The following is a 20,904-nucleotide window of genomic DNA, read 5'->3' on the forward strand; positions in this document are numbered from 1 at the left end:
GCATGTCAGCTTAATGTGGGAGGAAAGCCCGAAGTGATGCAGGTCTCAGACGTTTACCACTTCGGTGAAACCCACCAGCACGGGTATGGTGCTGACAAACCTAGGAACATAATCGAGGCGAACAGGGATTCGAACCCATAATCATAGGATTCTGGCGTGCCCAAGGGATGCTACTCTTCACAGCAAATCGCGGCGCCTTAGACGACTGGGCCACCAGTGCCCCCCATGGCCCTATGAACAATTACCACTTTTTGTGAAACCCAGGAACATGGGTAGGGTGCAGACAAACCTATAGACACATCAGGGCGAACCGGGCATCAAACCCATCACATAGGTGACACAAAACTTATGTAGTAACTTTATCTATCAAAACAAGTTTATCATATATTGCTGACTCACTTGCCACCAGGAAATGGATACTGGTAGAATGTATGAAGGCTGTTGCCTCAGTAAACTGGGCTGTCTCTTCATCAACATCACAAGGTCTAAGGACCAGTTTAGTCACTGTCATCCTTACGTTTTTTGGACAATGAAAAAAAAGATGAATCAATTAAATTAGGAGTAAAAAATGTTTGTGGGATGAAAAAACGGCATGCTCTTCTGAAAATATATCAGAACTTGAGTTAAAAGTAGAATTTGCAATGAGAAATCTCTGGTTGGTTGGTTGACGTATTAAACCCATTTCATGTTGGGGACACAGGTCCCAGTACCACAATCTCTGAGTGCAAGTGGGCCATCGTCGGCATGATACGGTGGATATTTCCTAGGGAAGTATGGAAGCAAGTTATAACAGTGACTGCTGATTAAGACGCATCATTTGGACATTGACAAAAGATCATAGACTCTGATCAGATGGACCTCTCACAAACAGAGGTCTGGCATATCTGAATTAATTTATCATTATTTTAAGAGACAGCTTAGACATGCTTAGAGTTGGTTATTTGTGCGAGTTCTCAGCAAGACTATTAAGAGTGAGCTCCAGCAGCCAGTACAGTACACGAGGAATACACCTCACTCAACTTCCGCTCAAGTTTGTCTCAAACCAATTATTTTTCACCTCAGTGTGCTGGCTGTTGATGACAATATCCCCAAGGACAAAGTTGAGTAGAGACGAGCAATTTGATGCCTTGTGGCAAGTAAAAATAAGAGCACCTGATCATGGGGTTCACTTTCAGTTGTAAATAACATAAGTCAAAATGTTCCTGGGAGTTGAGCTCATGACAAAGTACATCATGTCTCGAGAAAACTGGTAAGAACATTCTGTATCAACCAGAGCCGGTTGGCCACAAGGAATTAGGTTATAACATGCTATATCAACCATGGCCATACAACCACAACTCTGCAGCCATTGTGCCCACCTGATCCCCAATTCTGTCAGATTAGCCACATGAAATTGGAGAGGAATTAAGATGACAGGAAAAATTTGAACAGCAGTACGATCTCAAACTCTTCTGACAAATAACCTTTGCATCTGTGAGGAGTCTGTGTGGCAAGGGAGATAATCCACCCACACAGGGCGATGAGCAGGCAGTTCTGATGATGGTGGTACAATTGTCTTGCTGCCATATTATATGTTCAACTTGGTAGAAAAGTGTCCCATTATTACACATCACTCCGCCATAGCTTTATTGTTTTGTCATTTTCCAGCGCAGCTGACGCGATGATGTTTTCTGTTGGGTGGCAGGCACAACACAACACCACATCTGAAAACAACAAAATGTGTCAATACTTACAGAGCTCCAGATAAGCTGCGTATCTGCGTTAAATATGCATCAGAAATGCAGGAAATACCCAGTGAAATAAAATTCAAGCATATCAAATACCCAACGAACATTACAGATACACTACAAAAATGAAACTAGTGTGTTTCATCAAAATATTGTGAAGTAACCCTGCGTATTCGATTAGCAAATCAAACTATTTTGAAATTATATACGGACATTCCGTCAACCTTGCCAAACTCCACGATGACAGTTACATCATGATCATTTGCCATCACATTTTCTTGTGGAAGTATCATGGCATTTTCGAGTCCTATAAAGCTCTCGAACCCAAACGACAACATCAACTCTACAAATACTCATATCAACCCTACAAATACTCACATCCACCCTACAAATACTCACATCAACCCTACAAATACTCACATCAACCCTTCAAATACTCACATCAACCCTTCAAATACGCACATCAACCCTTCAAATACTCACATCAACCCTACAGCTACTCACATCAACCCTACAATACCCTCACCTCATCTGCAGATGCATCAAACACTGATGCTTCACACTATGTTATCAAGGCATGGGCAGCTTGTTTCGCACAAGGAGTAATCAGACCTCAAATTGAAACTCATTTCTGTTTTGTTTAAGAAGTCCACCTCCAATTAACCAGAAAAACTCTGGCTAAACTTTGGAAGACAACAAAACAAAACATTCAAATGACACGCATGATGTCATCATGTTACTCACTGAATGCTCAAAACACTACATGAATCCTTGATACAGGACGCAAAGAAAACCTCTTTCACCTCACAAAAACACTCATGTTATTCACAGCTGCAGCAAACCTCGAAACATCCCATCACATCCAACAAGCCCAGACACTCTATCACACACCCTCAGCCGCGAAATACCCTATCACATCAACTAAGCCTCACCATTCCCTATCGCATACCCTAAGCCTCGATATTCCCTGTCACATACCCAAAGCCTCAAAATACCCTATCAAATCCACTAAGTCTAGAAAAGTCCCCATCACATCCACCAAGCCTCAAAATACAGCATTAGAAACTAACAGTTTTAGACCACTAGTCCTTAAAATGATAACATATAGCCAAACCTGTAAAAATTAAAAATTGCTACTCGTCCTTATGATACCTTAACTATTGGGTAGTTTGATGAGGACTATAGGACAAGCGCCAATTTCTAATGCTGAAATACCCTATCACATCCTCCAAGCCTACAAATACTTGCATCAACCCTACAATACCCTCAGCTCATCTGCAGATGCATCAAACCCTGATGCTTCACACGATGTTATCAAGGCCTGGGAAGCTTGTTTGGCACAAGGAGTAATCAGACCTCAAATTGAAACTCATTTCTGTTTTGTTTAAGAAGTCCACATCCAATTAACCAGAAAAACTCTGGCTAAACTTTGGAAGACATCAAAACAAAACATTCAAATGACACGCATGATGTCATCATGTTACTCACTGAATGCTCAAAACCCTACTTTAATATCCTATCATATTTACTAAGCCTAGAAATACTGTAAATCTGAAAACATTTTGCACCATGAAATCATTGCGAGTGGCTAACCATAGTCATAACGGCATCTGGAAAGTTTTGCAAAGCCCTGTTGATGATATTACCAATGATCAAAGCTACTTTTGTTTGTTGTTTAACGCTGCACTCAGCAATATTCCAGCTATATGACGGTGGTCTGTAAAATAATCGAGTCTGGACCAGACAATCAAGTGATTGACATTGTGAGCATCGATCCACGTAATTGGGATCGATGACATGAGTCAACCAAGTCAGATAGCCTGACCACCCGATCCCGTTAGTCGCCTTTTACGAAAAACATAGTCGCCTTTTACGGCAAGTATGGGTTGCTGAAGACCTATTCTACCCCGGAATCTTCACGGGTCTAAAGCTACTTTTGCAGGTATTATTTGTTATGAGTTGGAAGAGGCGTGATGAAAAGGTAACTCAGTGTCAGTCAGTGTTTTTTAAAGTACACTTGCATGTATTGCTGTATGGACAAGGCAGGTTGTAGTAGTGTGTTTATCTAGCAGGTGTTTTATAAGGCTGGCAAATGTCTGGACTGCTCAGTGTTGTGTGAGCAGATTGACAAGATGGGGCAGGTTATCCTGTCTATACATGCACAAACCTTGATTGTTCTCAAAGATGCTTTACGAGATGTTATCAAGGCCTGGGAAGTTTGTTTTGACAAGAAAATTTTATCAATTACAAGAGTATTGTCATGAGTTAGGAACTACCTCAGTAAGTCAGTCACATTGATGGTCGTAATGGGTTCACAGCAAGTACTGGACAGCAAGTTTGGCACAAGGAGTAATCAGACCTCAAATTGAAACTCATTTCTGCTTTGCTTAAGAAGTCCACCTCCAATTAACCAGAAAAACTCTGGCTAAACTTTGGAAGACAACAAAACAAAACATTCAAATGACACGCATGATGTCATCATGTTACTCACTGAATGCTCAAAACCCTATTTGAATATCCTATAATATTTACTAAGCCTAGAAATACTGTAAATATGAAAACATTTTGCACCATGAAATCATTGCCAGTGGCTAACCATAGCCATAACGGCATCTGGAAAGTATTGCTAAGCCCTGTTAATGATATTACCAATGATCAAAGCTACTTTTTGAAGGTATTATTTTTTATGAGTTGAAAGAGGCGTGATGAAAAGGTAACTCAGAGTCAGTCAGTGTTTTTTTAAGTACACATGCATGTATTGTTGTAGTGACAAGGCAGGTTGTAGTAGCTTGTTTTATAAGGCTGGCATATGTCTGGACTGCTCAGTGTTGTGTGAGCAACTTGACGAGATGGTGCAGGTTATCCCGTCTATACAGCATCAAACCTTGATTGTTCTCAAAGATGCTTCACACGATATTATCAAGGCCTAGGAAGCATGTTTGGCACAAGAAGTAATCAAACCTCAAATTGAAACACATTTCTGCTTTGCTAATACACCCATCTCATCCTCCAAGCTTAGAAATATTTGCATCAACCCTTCAAATACTTGCATCAACCCTAGAAATACCCCATCTCATCCTCCAAGTCTAGAAATACTCACATCAACCCTTCAAATACTCACATCAACTCTAGAAATACCCCATCTCATCCTCCAAGTCTAGAAATACTCACATCAACCCTTCAAATACTCACAATAACTCTAGAAATACCCCATCTCATCCTCCAAGTCTAGAAATACTCACATCAACCCTTCAAATACTCACATCAACTCTAGAAATACCCCATCTTATCCTCCAAGTCTAGAAAAACTCACATCAACCCTTCAAATACTCACATTAACTCTAGAAATACCCCCATCTTATCCTCCAAGTCTAGAAATACTCACATCAACCCTTCAAATACTCACATCAACCCTTCAAATACTCACATCAACTTTAGAAATACCCCATCTCATCCTCCAAGTCTAGAAATACTCACATCAACCCTTCAAATACTCACATCAACTTTAGAAATACCCCATCTCATCCTCCAAGTCTAGAAATACTCACATCAACCCTTCAAATACTCACATTAACTCTAGAAATACCCCATCACATCCTCCAAGTCTAGAAATACTCACATCAACCCTTCAAATACCCTCACCTCATCTGCAGATGCATCAAACACTGATGTTTCACATGATGTTATCAAGGCCTGGGAAGTTTGTTTGGCACAAGGAGTAATCAGACCTCAAATTGAAACTCATTTCTGCTTTGTTTAAGAAGTCCACCTCCAATTAACCAGAAAAACTCTGGCTAAACTTTGGAAGACAACAAAACAAAACATTCAAATGACACGCATGATGTCATGTTACTCACTGAATGCTCAAAACCCTATTTGAATATCCTATAATATTTACTAAGCCTAGAAATACTGTAAATATGAAAACATTTTGCACCATGAAATCATTGCCAGTGGCTAACCATAGCCATAACGGCATCTGGAAAGTTTTGCTAAGCCCTGTTAATGATATTACCAATGATCAAAGCTACTTTTTGAAGGTATTATTTTTTATGAGTTGAAAGAGGCGTGTGTGAAAAGGTAACTCAGAGTCAGTCAGTGTTTTTTAAAGTACACATGCATGTATTGTTGTAGTGACAAGGCAGGTTGTAGTAGCTTGTTTTATAAGGTTGGCATATGTCTGGACTGCTCAGTGTTGTGTGAGCAACTTGACGAGATGGGGCAGGTTATCCTGTCTACACAGCATCAAACCTTGATTGTTCTCAAAGATGCTTCACACGATATCATCAAGGCCTAGGAAGCATGTTTGGCACAAGAAGTAATCAAACCTCAAATTGAAACACATTTCTGCTTTGCTAATACACCCATCTCATCCTCCAAGCTTAGAAATATTTGCATCAACCCTTCAAATACTTGCATCAACCCTAGAAATACCCCATCTCATCCTCCAAGTCTAGAAATACTCACATCAACCCTTCAAATACTCACATCAACTCTAGAAATAACCCATCTCATCCTCCAAGTCTAGAAATACTCAAATCAACCCTTCAAATACTCACAATAACTCTAGAAATACCCCATCTCATCCTCCAAGTCTAGAAATACTCACATCAACCCTTCAAATACTCACAATAACTCTAGAAATACCCCATTGCATCCTCCAAGTCTAGAAATACTCAAATCAACCCTTCAAATACTCACAATAACTCTAGAAATACCCCATCTCATCCTCCAAGTCTAGAAATACTCAAATCAACCCTTCAAATACTCACAATAACTCTAGAAATACCCCATCTCATCCTCCAAGTCTAAAAATACTCAAATCAACCCTTCAAATACTCACAATAACTCTAGAAATACCCCATCTCATCCTCCAAGTCTAGAAATACTCAAATCAACCCTTCAAATACTCACAATAACTCTAGAAATACCAAATCTCATCCTCCAAGTCTAGAAATACTCAAATCAACCCTTCAAATACCCTCACCTCATCTGCACATGCATCCAACCCTGAAGATTCTCAAAGATGTTTCACACGATATTATCAAGGCCTGGGAAGCTTGTTCCGCACAAGGAGTAATCAGACCTCAAATTGAAACTCATTTCTGTTTTGTTTAAGAAGTCCACCTCCAATTAACCAGAAAAACTCTGGCTAAACTTTGGAAGACAACACAACAAAACATTCAAATGACACGCATGATGTCATCATGTTACTCACTGAATGCTCAAAACACTACATGAATCCTTGATACAGGAGGCAAAGAAAACCTCTTCCACCTCACAAAAACACTCATGTTATTCACAGCTGCACCAAACCTCGACACATCAGTCAGGACATCATGTCCTGTTATACCCCTACCGTATGTTCCACAAAGAATAGAGATGTTGCTATCATTGCCATGGTTACCTGTGTGTCCCTGGAGCTTCTGGACGATTTCTTTTGTCTGCAGATTCCAGATGTACACCATATTGTCTTCCGAACCCGACACGATCCACTGGGGATTAGATAAACAACTGGTGATTACACACCTATACCACAGGTTATTATAGAGACATAGCACTAGGGCTGGGACATAGAGAATCTCACTCTTGTGTCTTTTGATATCAGATTTATCAACACGAGCTGATAAACGCGGAAAAACTCAGAGGCTTGCCAAGGACTTTTCCCACTTTTATCAACGAGTGTTGATATATTTGATATCAAAAGACACAAGGGTGAGATTCTATTTATCATCCAACATCATTCTTGCAACTCTTTCAGTTTGTAGACAGTAATAAGCAGTGTCTTAAGTGTAAAAAGTACTGCTAACAGCTTCAGTAGCAGAGCCATTAGTGATGTCATTTGATTGTGATGTCATGGTAACCAATGACGTCACAATGGTCTGTAAAGTATTGTGATGCAATTTCATTGCAGCGATATCTACAATGTAGCTATCGCTTGATCTCACCCAAGCAATATCTCCTGTGGGAGCCAGTTTGGGATGATAAAATACACTAACTGTGCGATCCGATACGTATCACGATACTTGTAGGTGCTCTTATCTGTGGTGTGTAAGCCATCTTTTTCATAGACAGGATAGTCAAATACCTGGCACACTGACGACTTACAACTGGCAGTGTCAAGTATGACGCAACGGATGAAACTATTTACGTTTTCACTACTAATTTTCACTACTAATTAGTGTTTGGTGAAACATTAAAGAATCCATTTAAGGTAAGATTCAATATTTTGTACTTAGTGTGCAACTAAGATCGATACTTGTATCGGGAAGCAAAATATCACGATCCACCGATGCATCGATATCCTTGAATGGCGCTCATAAGCATGGGTCAGAAACTCCTGACATCTAATTTTCCACATACCTTTCCCCCTGTTACTGAGAAGTTGGCAAATATACAGTACTTCTCGTTCTTATGACCGACGTATGTCTTTAGACACTGCAACAAAGTAAGAGTTACTTGGATCAGACCGACACAAACTCGCTGACAGTCAGAACAAATTATACAGAATAAACCTGGAGTTTGACAATCATGAACACAACAATAAATTAATCATTTTATTAAATAATTACAGGGGATGGAGACCGAATTCTAAGGGCAGAACCCTAGCCAGAAATGTGTTACGAAATAATGTGTACCCTACCTTTGAAAATTAAAAACATAATCAGACAACAAATGACAACACAGAAATGTGAACTACAACATCTGTGATAACACTTTTTGTAACGTTTTCTGAGGTTTGGTGGGTCCAAAGTTGCATCTTAAGAAATTATTAAACAGAAATTTTCTGCGATCATATTTCATTTCTAGTGTCTTTATAAATATATACTGTATTCGATGTAATAAGCGCCCCGCTCTAATAAGAGCCCACGGCGATATTTGCTAATATATTGAAAAGTGAACAATCCCAACTGGCACCCCTTCAGATTGATCAATGTACACAAGACTTATTTTTTCGCGTATAATACGCACTCGTGTGTTATATGCACCCTCAATTATGGGCCATGAAATTCTGGAAAAATATATGTCGTACATAAACATTTCAGGCTGTCAGCATAAACCACGAAATTTATCTTTCAATTCTGTTTTTTTCACCAAAATAATATTCTAATAAGAGCACCTCTTTCTAACTTTGAGAGCGCCCTGGGCGCTTATTACGTCGAATACAGTACTAATCAAAATAAGTTTAAGATGTTCTTTTGAGTAGGGTGTCACATGCCAAAAAACAAACATTTTTTACTGTCTTAATCATAACTTCAGGTTACTGGAATCATTCTTTCCCTATAAATGTGCCCTGAAGCACAAAATGAAAGAAAACATTGTCCTTGACTGTTTACTAACCTTCCCTTTACTGTAGTCCCATAATTTTAATGTGCTGAAAGACAAAAGCTCACATTAAACATTGTCAGATAGCTATAATTTGTTTGTTGTATATCACAGAATGCAGTAACAATGTTTCAGATGGCCGTCAGTCGCCGGTCAAAGACTGATAAATTTTCATTTTGACAGGTGGTGTGTTTTATTGTCAGACTATTGATCGATAGAAATGCTGAGTAGGACGTTGTGCGTTTCATAATTTCATGATTTAAAAAGTAAATAGTAAGGATTATCCCTACTTACAGTATTAGTTTAATAAAACAATGCACAGCCATCAAAAATCAGTTGCCGGTCAAAGACCGATAAATTTTCAATTTGACAGATGGTGTGTTTAACTGTCAGACTATTGATTGAAATGCTAAGTACGGCGTTGTGTGTTTCATAATTTCATGATTTTAAAAAGTAAATAGTAAGGATTATCCCTACTTACAGTATTAGTTTAATAAAACAATGCACAGCCATGAAAAATCATAAATGAAATTCTGAGCAGCACTCGCATCCTCGCATCATACTTTCTGTATCATGGGGAAATGCTGTCAGGGGCTATAATGACTTATCACAACATTCATTGGCCAGAAATATATGAGTTGTATTGCACTGACTTGTTTTTATGGTTTGTCTGCCATTTTTATTTATTGTACTCTTGACTTTTGCCATTGATTCATAACATTTCTTGGATCCAGGCCATTGACCTATATACAGCTTTTTGTGTCAAAATCACTGAGTAATATTCAAGCTATGTGATGCCGGTCTGTAAATAATTGAATATGGAACACGCAGTCCAGTGATAGGCATCAACAGAACAGATCAACATATTACTATGACATCCATTAACAAAGTCTGTGATCCCGACCACGCGATCCTGCTACAAGCCTGGGTTGCAGAAACCAATTCTAACTGAGATCTTCACGAGGAGAGACAAGCATGTATTGCTGCAATCTATTTCTAACCGAGATCTTCACGAGGGGAGACAAGCATGTATTGCTGCAGACTATTTCTAACCGAGATCTTCACGAGGGGAGACAAGCATGTATTGCTGCAGACAATTTCTAACCTGGATCTTCACGAGGGGAGACAAGCATGTATTGCTGCAGACTATTTCTAACCGAGATCTTCACGAGGGGAGACAAGCATGTATTGCTGCAGACTATTTCTAACCGAGGTCTTAACGAGGGGAGACAAGCATGTATTGCTGCAGACAATTTCTAACCGAGATCTTCACAAGGGGAGACAAGCATGTATTGCTGCAGACTATTTCTAACCGAGATCTTCACGAGGGGAGACAAGCATGTATTACTGCAGACTATTTCTAACCGAGATCTTCACGAGAGGAGACAAGCATGTCTTGCTGCAGACTATTTCTAACCGAGATCTTCACGAGGGGAGACAAGCATGTATTGCTGCAGACAATTTCTAACCTGGATCTTCACGAGGGGAGACAAGCATGTATTGCTGCAGACTATTTCTAACCGAGATCTTCACGAGGGGAGACAAGCATGTATTGCTGCAGACTATTTCTAACCGAGGTCTTCACGAGGGGAGACAAGCATGTATTGCTGCAGACAATTTCTAACCAAGATCTTCACAAGGGGAGACAAGCATGTATTGCTGCAGACTATTTCTAACCGAGATCTTCACGAGGGGAGACAAGCATGTATTACTGCAGACTATTTCTAACCGAGATCTTCACGAGAGGAGACAAGCATGTATTGCTGCAGACTATTTCTAACCGAGATCTTCACGAGGGGAGACAAGCATGTATTGCTGCAGACAATTTCTAACCGAGATCTTCACAAGGGGAGACAAGCACATCTTGCTGCAGACAATTTCTAACCTGGATCTTCAAGGTGGAAGACAAAGCACGTCTTGCTGAAGACCAAATCTTACCCGGCCCTTCAGGGAGGATTAAGAAACTCTGACCAGCACATCCTGGTCACTAAGAGGCAAACTGCGACACCTACTACTTACTTGTCAAGTGTAGCTGCAAGGATATATTTTCCATTCGGAGAAAACTTCACAAATGAGACTGGAGGATTATCATCATCTGCAAACAGAAAGAATACTGTGAAAAGCATTTCTGAAACAGTTTCTCAAATGTCATAGATTGAGTGAAGGAACATTGTCATGATTGTATAAAGCTACTGTTCGAACTTCACATTGAATGTTCCCACGGCATGAAACAGCCTGATCAACACTGACTTGGCTGGGATTAACGTGGGGTTGATGTGACCTCCAATGATTATGAGATCAATCACTGTCTAGGACTATGTCCCTTGCCCTGGAGGTTCAGCTTCTAATCAATCAGATTTCTACACTTCTGTGGGTATTTCACATGGACTCAATCATCACATCCCTATCTTGGGTGCAGTTCTTATGAGGACTTGGACAAGTTCAATGAAACCTTGGGAACTTGAAATCGGTCCCAACCATATCTCTATCTGCTCTACAGTCTAATGTCCGACCTGTTTTGGGGTATTTCACATGGATTCAGTCATCACATCCCTATCTTTGGGACAGTGTTTTAAGGACCTGGGTAAGTTGAAAACTTTAAAAGTTGAAATCGATTCCAACTGAAACTGTATCGGTGCTGTCCTCACCCAGCAGTAAATGGCTACCTGGCAGGATGAGATGGCAATGTGACTCCTAACCTCCTTGCATCTTTCATAAGGCACAGGGGCGGTCGGGTAGCCTAGTGGTTTAAGCGTTCGCTCATTACGCCGAAGACCCGGGTTCAAATTCCCAACATGGGTACAATGTGTGAAGCCCATTTCTGGTGTTCCCTGCCGTGATATTGCTGGAATATTACTAGAAGCGGCATAAAATCATACTCACCCACATAAGGCAGCATGGGTTGTATACTCCCAAGGGAGCTGAGAATACAATTCTGGTGCACACTGACCTGGGTAATGATTAGCACTTTGAACCCACTTTAGACATTCACATTATTATTATTATAGCCTAATATCCAAACTTCCTGAGGACCCATTCTGTCCCACTGTCATTGCCACCAGCTGTTGATATCAGTCTGAGAGCTTCAATTTTATATACATATGAGTACAATTAAATGGATAATGTTCCCACGGCATGAAACAGCCCGATCAACAGTGACTTGGCTGGGATTAACGTGGGGTTGATGTGACCTCCAATGATTATGAGATCAATCACTGTCTAGGACTATGTCCCTTGCCCTGGAGGTTCAGCTTCTAAAACAACACCGTCAGTTTATTGTGAGCCCCAGGCCTGTCCTGGGTATAGCTTTAAACTACTTTCAGTACAGTAATATCTCAGCAATATCACTGCAGGAGACACCAGAAGAGGCTACAAACAATGAACCATATGAGAATCCAACCTGGATGCAGGTCATGAAGCACTGAGTGAGTGAGTGAGTGAGTGAGTGAGTGAGTGAGTGAGTGAGTGAGTGAGTGAGCAATTTGGGTCTTTAGCCACTTTGAACTGTACTCCAGTTATATCAAGTCATGTCAGTGTGATGTCAGAGAAAAGCCTAAAAGTGATGCAGGTCTTAGAAGTTTACCACTTTTGGTGAAACCCATGAGCACTGGGACTGACAAACCTAGGACAAAATCAGGGCAAACCTGGATCCAAACTGACGATCGCAGGCTACTGGCCTGCCCAACTCTGGTTTAGTGTAGTTGCGACAGGATGTCTGCAGGAAGGACTTCATTGATCTTGTATCTGCTCAGTGATATATATGAGCTGCTACTAATCAATCTCAGAGCTCCAATTTTATATATATATATGAGTACAAGTAATTGTATAATGTTCCCACGGCATGAAACAGCCTGATCAACACTGACTTGGCTGGGATTAACGTGGGGTTGATGTGACCTCCAATGATTATGAGATCAATCACTGTCTAGGACTATGTCCCTTGCCCTGGAGGTTCAGCTTCTTGTGTGGGGAGCATATCCTAATACTCTTGACTAAAATAGTCATTGTTAGTTGTGAATGAATACACCACTTCACACAACAACCACACAGTCAAATCAAAAAGTGTCATTTTTTCAACTAGGTAAGGTGAAATGGGGTTTAACATCGCGTCCGAGATAATAGCAATGTGAAAAAACATACTTGTGTCTGCTTGTACTTGTCTGGACTAATGCTGATTTGATAGTGCTAGCCCATTGAGATACAGTGGCACAGTTCAACATGAATACCCTACCTTATCACAGAATATTGACTCCGATCGTGGATACCCTACCACTAGACCATGGAAGCAGTCTTTTTTTCCCCCCAACTTTTTTTCCACTAAACAAAATCCTGTAAAGCTACTTTATGGAAATAGACAGCATGAAAGAAACAAACCCATTTTCAATTGTTGTGTTTTTTAGTGAGGTGCCATCCCTAACCTATTTAAATAGTGTTATATGTGTGCTACTTTGGTTTCAGAAATAGTCTTCATTTTTTGCTCCAAAGGAATACCAATGCTGTCCAGCAGGGTTGTTTGTTTTCAATCCCTTATTTAGACTTGGCCTCTACCAATAAAGTAAACTTAGCATTAGGATGATGTTACCAAATACAATTTCACTATTGTTACAATCTTTACATGGGAGTGAGTGATTGAGTGAGTTGAACAGTATTCCAGTTATATCACTGCGTGTCAGCCTAATATGTGAGGAAAGCCTGTAGTGATGCAGGTGTCAGACATTTACCACTTTGGTGAAACCCACGAGCATGGGTATGGTGCTGACAAACCAAGAGACATAATCAGGGCAAACCAGAATTTGAAGCCACAATCATAGGCTTCTGGCATGCCAAAGGGACGCAACTCTGCACAGTAAATAGTTGGGACAACTGGGCCAACCATGCCCTTTTTTGATGTATTGGCCCAGAGACCAGGTATTATCCACCTGTAGATCGACAATGTCCCCACGGCATGAAACAGCCTGATCTGCATTGCCTTACTACTTCCTCGACAACCATCCACTGGCAGGTCTAATTTTACACTTTATACTGAATGTTCCCACGGCATGAAACAGCCTTATCAACATTGAATTGGCTGGGATTAACGTGGGGTTGATGTGACCTCCAATGATTATGAGATCAATCACTGTCTAGGACTATGTCCCTTGCCCTGGAGGTTCAGTTTATAACACTGCATAAGAACCACATAAAAATTGTTTTCAATAACAGTCGGAATGATACTGTTCAGGGGTGAATATTGGTCTTGAAATCACTTTTGCGATAACTATTGATATTACAAGCAACTATTGCGATAAATATTGATAGTTTTCAGGGTATCATTTTTGATGGCTTTTGGAGTTGAATTAAACCTTGGAACTGACTTTTCCTTTGAATGTGATAACCATAACAAATAAAAGGTAAAGTTTGAGATATGACTGATTTGTTTTTTTCTTTACCCTAATAATTTAAGAAAAAGAAACTTCCACATTACCATGTGTAAATTCCTACCACTCATGATGAAAAGAAAAACAAATTTGAACAGCATTGCATGTATTTTATTGATATGGTAAATACAATAGAAGCTATCGACATTCCTAACTGAAATTGATACTATTGATCGGAAACTGATTAAACAATCAATTTATTGACTTTAAGTGCTTATCAATAGCAATATATTGATATTTTGATTTATCGTGACACCCCTAATACTGTTAAGCAAGTGCTGTTGGAGTTTGTCATGTTTGATAATGTCCCCTCTGGAAAGCCATGACCTATACAGAGAGATCACTGTCTCTTCTTAACTATAGCGAGCACCCAAGCATAATGTGCGACACCCTCTACCATAGCTCCAGATAACTTTTTGAGCAACTGAGTTTTTACTCTAGGGTTTCTATTTAAATTGGGTTATTTCATTTTTCATTGGGAAACCAATATTTTTTCACTCATCTACTCTATTGGGTATTTCCCCAAAAGAGTGAACATTTTAAGATTTCAAAAAATTAAAAAATGTTTTATAAATAATGTTTTTATTATGTACATAAGCATAGTAACCTTTTACAGCAAGCATGGGTTGCTGAAGACCGTAATAACTATATACTAAGTACCGTATTTGACGTAATAAGCGCCCCGCTCTAATAAGCGCGAACGACGACATTTGCTAATATATTGACTAGTGAACAATCGCAATTAGCACCCCTTCCAATTGATCAATGTACAAAGGACTTATTTATTTGCGTATAATACGTATGTTATATGCATTCTTAATTATGGGAAATTAAATTCTGGAAAAAATATATCTGTCATATGCAAACATTTCAGGCTGTCAGCATAAACCACAAAATTTACGATCTTTCAATTCTGTTGTTTTTCACCAAAATAATATTCTTATAAGAGCCCCCTATTTCTAACTTATTATGTCGAAAATATGGTATATTAAGATGGACTGGGACATCATAAATTGAACTTTGGGAATGTTTACATTTACCAAGTCTTTGGTACGATGAGCTGACTCTCAAATTGGGTTACCCCACCCCATCGCTGTAACCTCCAAGTTGAGAAACGTATGGTTGTGGTCAAATAAAGCCCCTGTTTAATTTCTAATTAATACAACATCACATAGATAAGGGGCTGCTCAGAAACAATAGAAACATAACCATAAACAAGACAATCAGTGTGAAATCAGTTATATTCCTGAGAATTTCTCCACAGACTGTGAGTGAGTGAGTGAGTGAGTGAGCATGGTTTTATGCCGCTTTTAGCAATATTCCAGCAATATCACGGCAGGGACAGTAGAAATGGGGCTGCACATATTGTACCCATGTCGGTAATCGAACCCGGGTCTTAAGAGTGACGAGCGAACGCTTTAACCACTAGGGAGTGAGTGAGTGAGTGAGTGAGTGAGTGAGTGAGTGAGTGAGTGAGTGAGCATGGTTTTATGCCGCTTTTAGCAATATCACGGCAGGGACAATAGAAATGGGCTGCACACATTGTACCCATGTCAGTAATCGCACCCGGGTCTTAAGAGTGACGAGCGAACGCTTTAACCACCAGGGGGTACCTGACCGCCCCTACATAGACTCTGAAACACACACACATCTAAAATTAGGCAAAATAAAGAATGTCTTACCTATCAATGTTTTCAAACACTGGCCAGACGCTGTGTCCCAAATACGACTGGAATGTAAAGACAATGGTCAGTTGTGAAGGCTATGGAAAAAGTCACAGCAATCGTGGTACCTTGGACAATTGGGCCAACCATGCCTCTGGATGTTGGTTCAAATAACTAAGGTATGATTAGTACAATTTGTTTTCAGCTGTGTTAGATGAGATTATGAACTGCTAAATGGTGTCAAGTTCATTTCACCAAAAAAGTGCCACAGTACTATAGTTCACCTGGTTATAAAGTAACAGTATAAAACGTCAAAGAGTCGTATTTAAATTGCTGCCAGAGGAGTTAAAAAAGTTCAATGAGAAATAGATCACTTATTTCTGTTTTAGGTTTGAACACACAATGCCATTTAGAAAGTGGTCAAATGTAACAAATGTTATATTTGGGATAACACTTTCTGAGTAAAGTACAGATTCTCGTACTTTTTGGGGGGTTGAGTCCTGTCCAGTATTCGAACCCACACTGCCAGAGTGAGGCACCTAATCGCCAGCACACAAAGTCAGCGATCTAACCCACTCAGCCACCGAGGCTTCCACAAAAATGAAAGTGCGACAACTGGTAGTCTAGTTCATGTACTTTGTGTACCCCTCTGAAATGTGTTAATTGGCACGGCTCCCATGACTGAAAGCTATGAACACACACTGCCATTTAGAAAGTGGTCTTTCTGAGGAAAATACAGATTCTCATACTTTTTTTGTGGTTGAGTCCCTTCCGGACTGTGACTAGAAACTGTGATGTGACCGAAACATTATCCTTTGTCTAATATTTGTTTATTTGTTGTTTAACGCCGCAGTCAGCAATATTCCAGCTACATGACGGCGACCTGTAAATAATAGAATCTGGACCAGACAATCCAGTGATTGACATCATGAGCATCGATCTAATTAGGATACAATGACATGCATCAACCAAGTCAGCAGCCTGACCACCCAATCCCGTTAGTCACCTCTTACGACAAGCATAGTTGCCTTTTATGGCAAAGCATGGGTTGCTTAAGACCTAAACTTTTGCATAAGATTAGAATGAGAAAGTGTATTTCTTGTATCTTGCAATGCTGTAACGAGATGACTTCGCCATCAAAATTTGCTACCTTGCAGAAGGAATCACTTCTCCAATGATTTACTTGACTATGCAGCGTTGACAGAAAAGGGTAGTCACTCCAGCAACAACTCGGTACCATGCCATTTAAAGTTAGAATTTTTTAAAATAAAAACTCTTCCTACCAAAGCAATTTTTTTGTAAAAATCTGTAAACCAACCAAAAAACAAAGGCCTTAAAGTGTGTGTGTGTGTGGGGGGGGGGGGGGGGGGGAGACATTCCTTTTCTGACCCCTTGATATTCAGAGTTAGTTTTCTCTTAAATTTTCCAAAGGGGACTTTGATGAGCCCAAGTGACTGTCTGTCCCCAATGCTTCCATATAGTAACATGCATTGTTTGTTTGTTTGTTGTTTTAACATCGCACTCAGCAATATTCCAGCTATAAGACGGCAGTCTGTAAATAATCGAATCTGGAGCAGACAATCCAGTGATTGACATCATCAGCATCAATCCAAGCAATTGGGAATGATGACTTGCATTAACCAAGTCAGGGAGTCTCTTACGACAAGCATAGTCACCTTTTACAGCAAGTATTGGTTGCTTGAGACCTATTCAAACACTGTAAATAATAGAATCTGGACCAGACAATCCAGTGATTGACATCATGAGCATCGATCTAATTAGGATACGATGACATGCATCAACCAAGTCAGCAGCCTGACCACCCAATCCCGTTAGTCACCTCTTACGACAAGCATAGTTGCCTTTTATGGCAAAGCATGGGTTGCTTAAGACCTATTCTATCCCGGATCTTCTCGGGTGAATTTTTGGCATTAAACTGTTGGGTACTTTTCGCACAGTATTCCTTTGTAAGTTCTTGACACGGTAACATGGGTTATAAGGTGGGTAGAACATGTCTCCCCATAACCTGTCGTAACTACTTCACACAATAAGGAGGGGAACACTTCTTACCATAACCCGTCGTTACTACTTCACACAATAAGGAGGGGAACACTTCTTACCATAACCTGTCGTAACTACTTCACACAATAAGGAGGGAACACTTCTTACCATAACCCGTCGTAACTACTTCACACAATAAGGAGGGGAACACTTCTTACCATAACCCGTCGTAACTACTTCACACAATAAGGAGGGGAACACTTCTTACCATAACCCGTCGTAACTACTTCACACAATAAGGAGGGGAACACTTCTTACCATAACCTGTCGTAACTACTTCACACAATAAGGAGGGGAACACTTCTTACCATAACCCGTCGTAACTACTTGACACTATAAGGGAGCCATCTCTGTTGAAATGAACCTGAAAAGTCAATCGACATGGTTACTTAACATAACAAACATTTGTGAATATGAATACATCCTAAAGATTATTTTGCAACTTGGAATGATAGAGGACCATCAAAAAACGATAAAATCATGCAGGTGTTCTAGAATGTCCATATGCACTAAATATCTAGCCAACTTTGATACTTTATTCCAGAGGGCAGTGAAGCAATGAAGTACTTACAGCAGTGACAGGATCTGAATGTGCAGGTAATGTTTTTAAACATTTGCCGGTCTTGACATCCCATATCCTCACACTCTCGTCAAACTGAAACACAGATATACAGCTTTAGGCCTTCATGTAACAGATTTGTCATATACTTTGGACTGTAGTGATATACTATATCACATATTACTAATTAGCACCTAAATTTACTGAAAACAAGCGTATAGATGACTTTGTCATCTATATCCCCCGCCCATTTTAACACATTATGGTCCCAAACCAGGTAACTGACACTTTTCTCTTTGCCCATGTCAAAATAGCTGCAGTGGAAATTCTAAAATAAACATTTCTAAATCTCCTTAATATCAAATGGGACTAGTTCAATATGCACTTTATATATAGACATGCAATGTTTGGAAAGAAAATATTTAACAGTTTATTTGTTATACTCCTTAAGTAAATCCAACTTGTTGTCATGGAAACATAAACAATAAAAAATTCTAAAAGTGCTATATATCAAAAGGCACCAGTTCAGTATGTGCCTGGTAGACATGCAAAGTTTTGTAAGAAAGTATTTAACGGTTTTTGAGTTACGCTCTGGAAACGAACACCACCCCTGTAGAACCTAAGTCCAAGTTATTGCCATGGAAACGAGAAAAATAAAAATTTCTAAAATTCCCGTATGTGTCTGGTAAACATGCAAAGTTTTTGTTGGAAAGTATTGAATGGGTTTTGAGTTATGCTCAGGAAACAACCTCTACCCTGTAGAACCTAAGTCCAACTTGTTTCAATGGAAACGTAAAAAATAAAAAGTTATAAAATTCCTAAATAGCAAAAGGCATCAGTTCAGTATGTGTCTGGTAAACATGCAAAATTTTGTAAGAAAGTATTTAACAGTCAGTACATGATAATGTGAGATCACAAGATCAATGCTGTCGGGGCATGACGACTAAATCAACCAGAGATGCCAACCCTAAATGAAGCTTTACATTAATCAGTGGGGGTGGTTGGGTAGCCTGGAGGTTTAAGCGTTCGCTCGTCACACCAAAGACCTGGGTTCCATTCCCAACATGGGTACAATGTGTGAAGCCCATTTCTGGTGTCCCCCTGTCGTGATATTGCTGGAATATCGCTAAAAGTGGCGTAAAAAATGATGACTATTCCCCAGTTTTCGAAGGGTGAAACAAGGATTGACACAGACCACTGAGCCATCATGCCCCAACTGGGCGCCACAGATCACTGAGCTATCATGCCCCCAACTGGGTGACACAGACCACTGGGTCATCATGCCCCAACTGGGTGCAACAGACCATCTTCTGAACTCACTACAGCATGTGTGACAGAAACGTGCCATTTATGACTAGTGTTGGGAACCCTGAACATGTAGTGATGTAAAACAAGATTACTTGTAACTAATACTGGCTAATAAGTGTCATTGAATTGGATGATACTCACAGATCCTGAAACAATCAGATTAGACTGGGGATTGAAGTTGCAGCAGAATACGTAGTTACTGTGTCCTTTCAAAGTCTTCAAACTTTTGCCCTTCACAAATAACAAAACAGGTTGTATTATATAAAAAGAAATATTACAATCTCATTACAATCTGATCTTTTAATCTGATATGATACCTCTCCATGTGAAGATCTGAGGACATCCAAATCAGAGGTTCAGAGCTACAGATAAGCTGCATAAAATACCCCAAAAAATATTCAAAACCCAATTACTTTTAATTAACTTGCGTACAGAAACGCATGCATTAAATGAAAACTCAAATGTATAAAAACAGCACGCATAAATACCTAATGAAGCTTTTCAGCATGCGTACAAAGGAGCTAATTTCCAAAACAATTACGAGCTAATTTACTTTCAAGCCTATATATTTAGAACAGTTATGATTATGTACATCTAAAACATTATTTAATTTTTTTTAAATCTTAAAATGTTCATTCTTTTGGGGAAATACCCAATAGAGTGATGAATAGATGAGTGAAAAGATATTGGTTACACAATGAAAAATGTAATAACCCAATTTAAATAGAAACCCCAGAGTAAAAACTCAATTGCTCAAAAAGTATTCTGGACCTCTGGAGGTTGTGTCAAGTGAACCTTGTAATCAGAATATCTAAATTATTGGAGCGCAGCATTCAGACAAG

General features: G+C 39.6%; 1 protein-coding gene across 3 annotated transcripts in view; it reads right to left on the reverse strand.

Moving 5' to 3' along the window:
* Positions 1-225: 225 nt before the first annotated feature.
* Positions 226-20,904, reverse strand: part of LOC139459130 (WD repeat-containing protein 5) — a 29,175-nt gene continuing 8,496 nt past the window's right edge. For all 3 annotated transcript variants that reach the window (XM_071240580.1, XM_071240582.1, XM_071240579.1), the window contains exons 6-14: positions 20,204-20,293; positions 18,767-18,850; positions 18,504-18,559; positions 16,153-16,199; positions 11,073-11,148; positions 9,069-9,102; positions 8,091-8,165; positions 7,135-7,222; positions 226-1,703 (exon numbers count right to left, since the gene is read on the reverse strand). In XM_071240580.1, the coding sequence (XP_071096681.1) occupies positions 1,603-1,703; positions 7,135-7,222; positions 8,091-8,165; positions 9,069-9,102; positions 11,073-11,148; positions 16,153-16,199; positions 18,504-18,559; positions 18,767-18,850; positions 20,204-20,293 (651 nt within the window). In that variant the 3' untranslated portion in view covers positions 226-1,602. The remainder of the gene's footprint in view (positions 1,704-7,134; positions 7,223-8,090; positions 8,166-9,068; positions 9,103-11,072; positions 11,149-16,152; positions 16,200-18,503; positions 18,560-18,766; positions 18,851-20,203; positions 20,294-20,904) is intronic.

This window comes from Haliotis cracherodii, unplaced genomic scaffold (assembly GCF_022045235.1).
Source record: "Haliotis cracherodii isolate W230 unplaced genomic scaffold, xgHalCrac1.p SCAF_13, whole genome shotgun sequence".
In the NCBI taxonomy this organism is placed as follows: Eukaryota; Metazoa; Mollusca; class Gastropoda; order Lepetellida; family Haliotidae; genus Haliotis; species Haliotis cracherodii.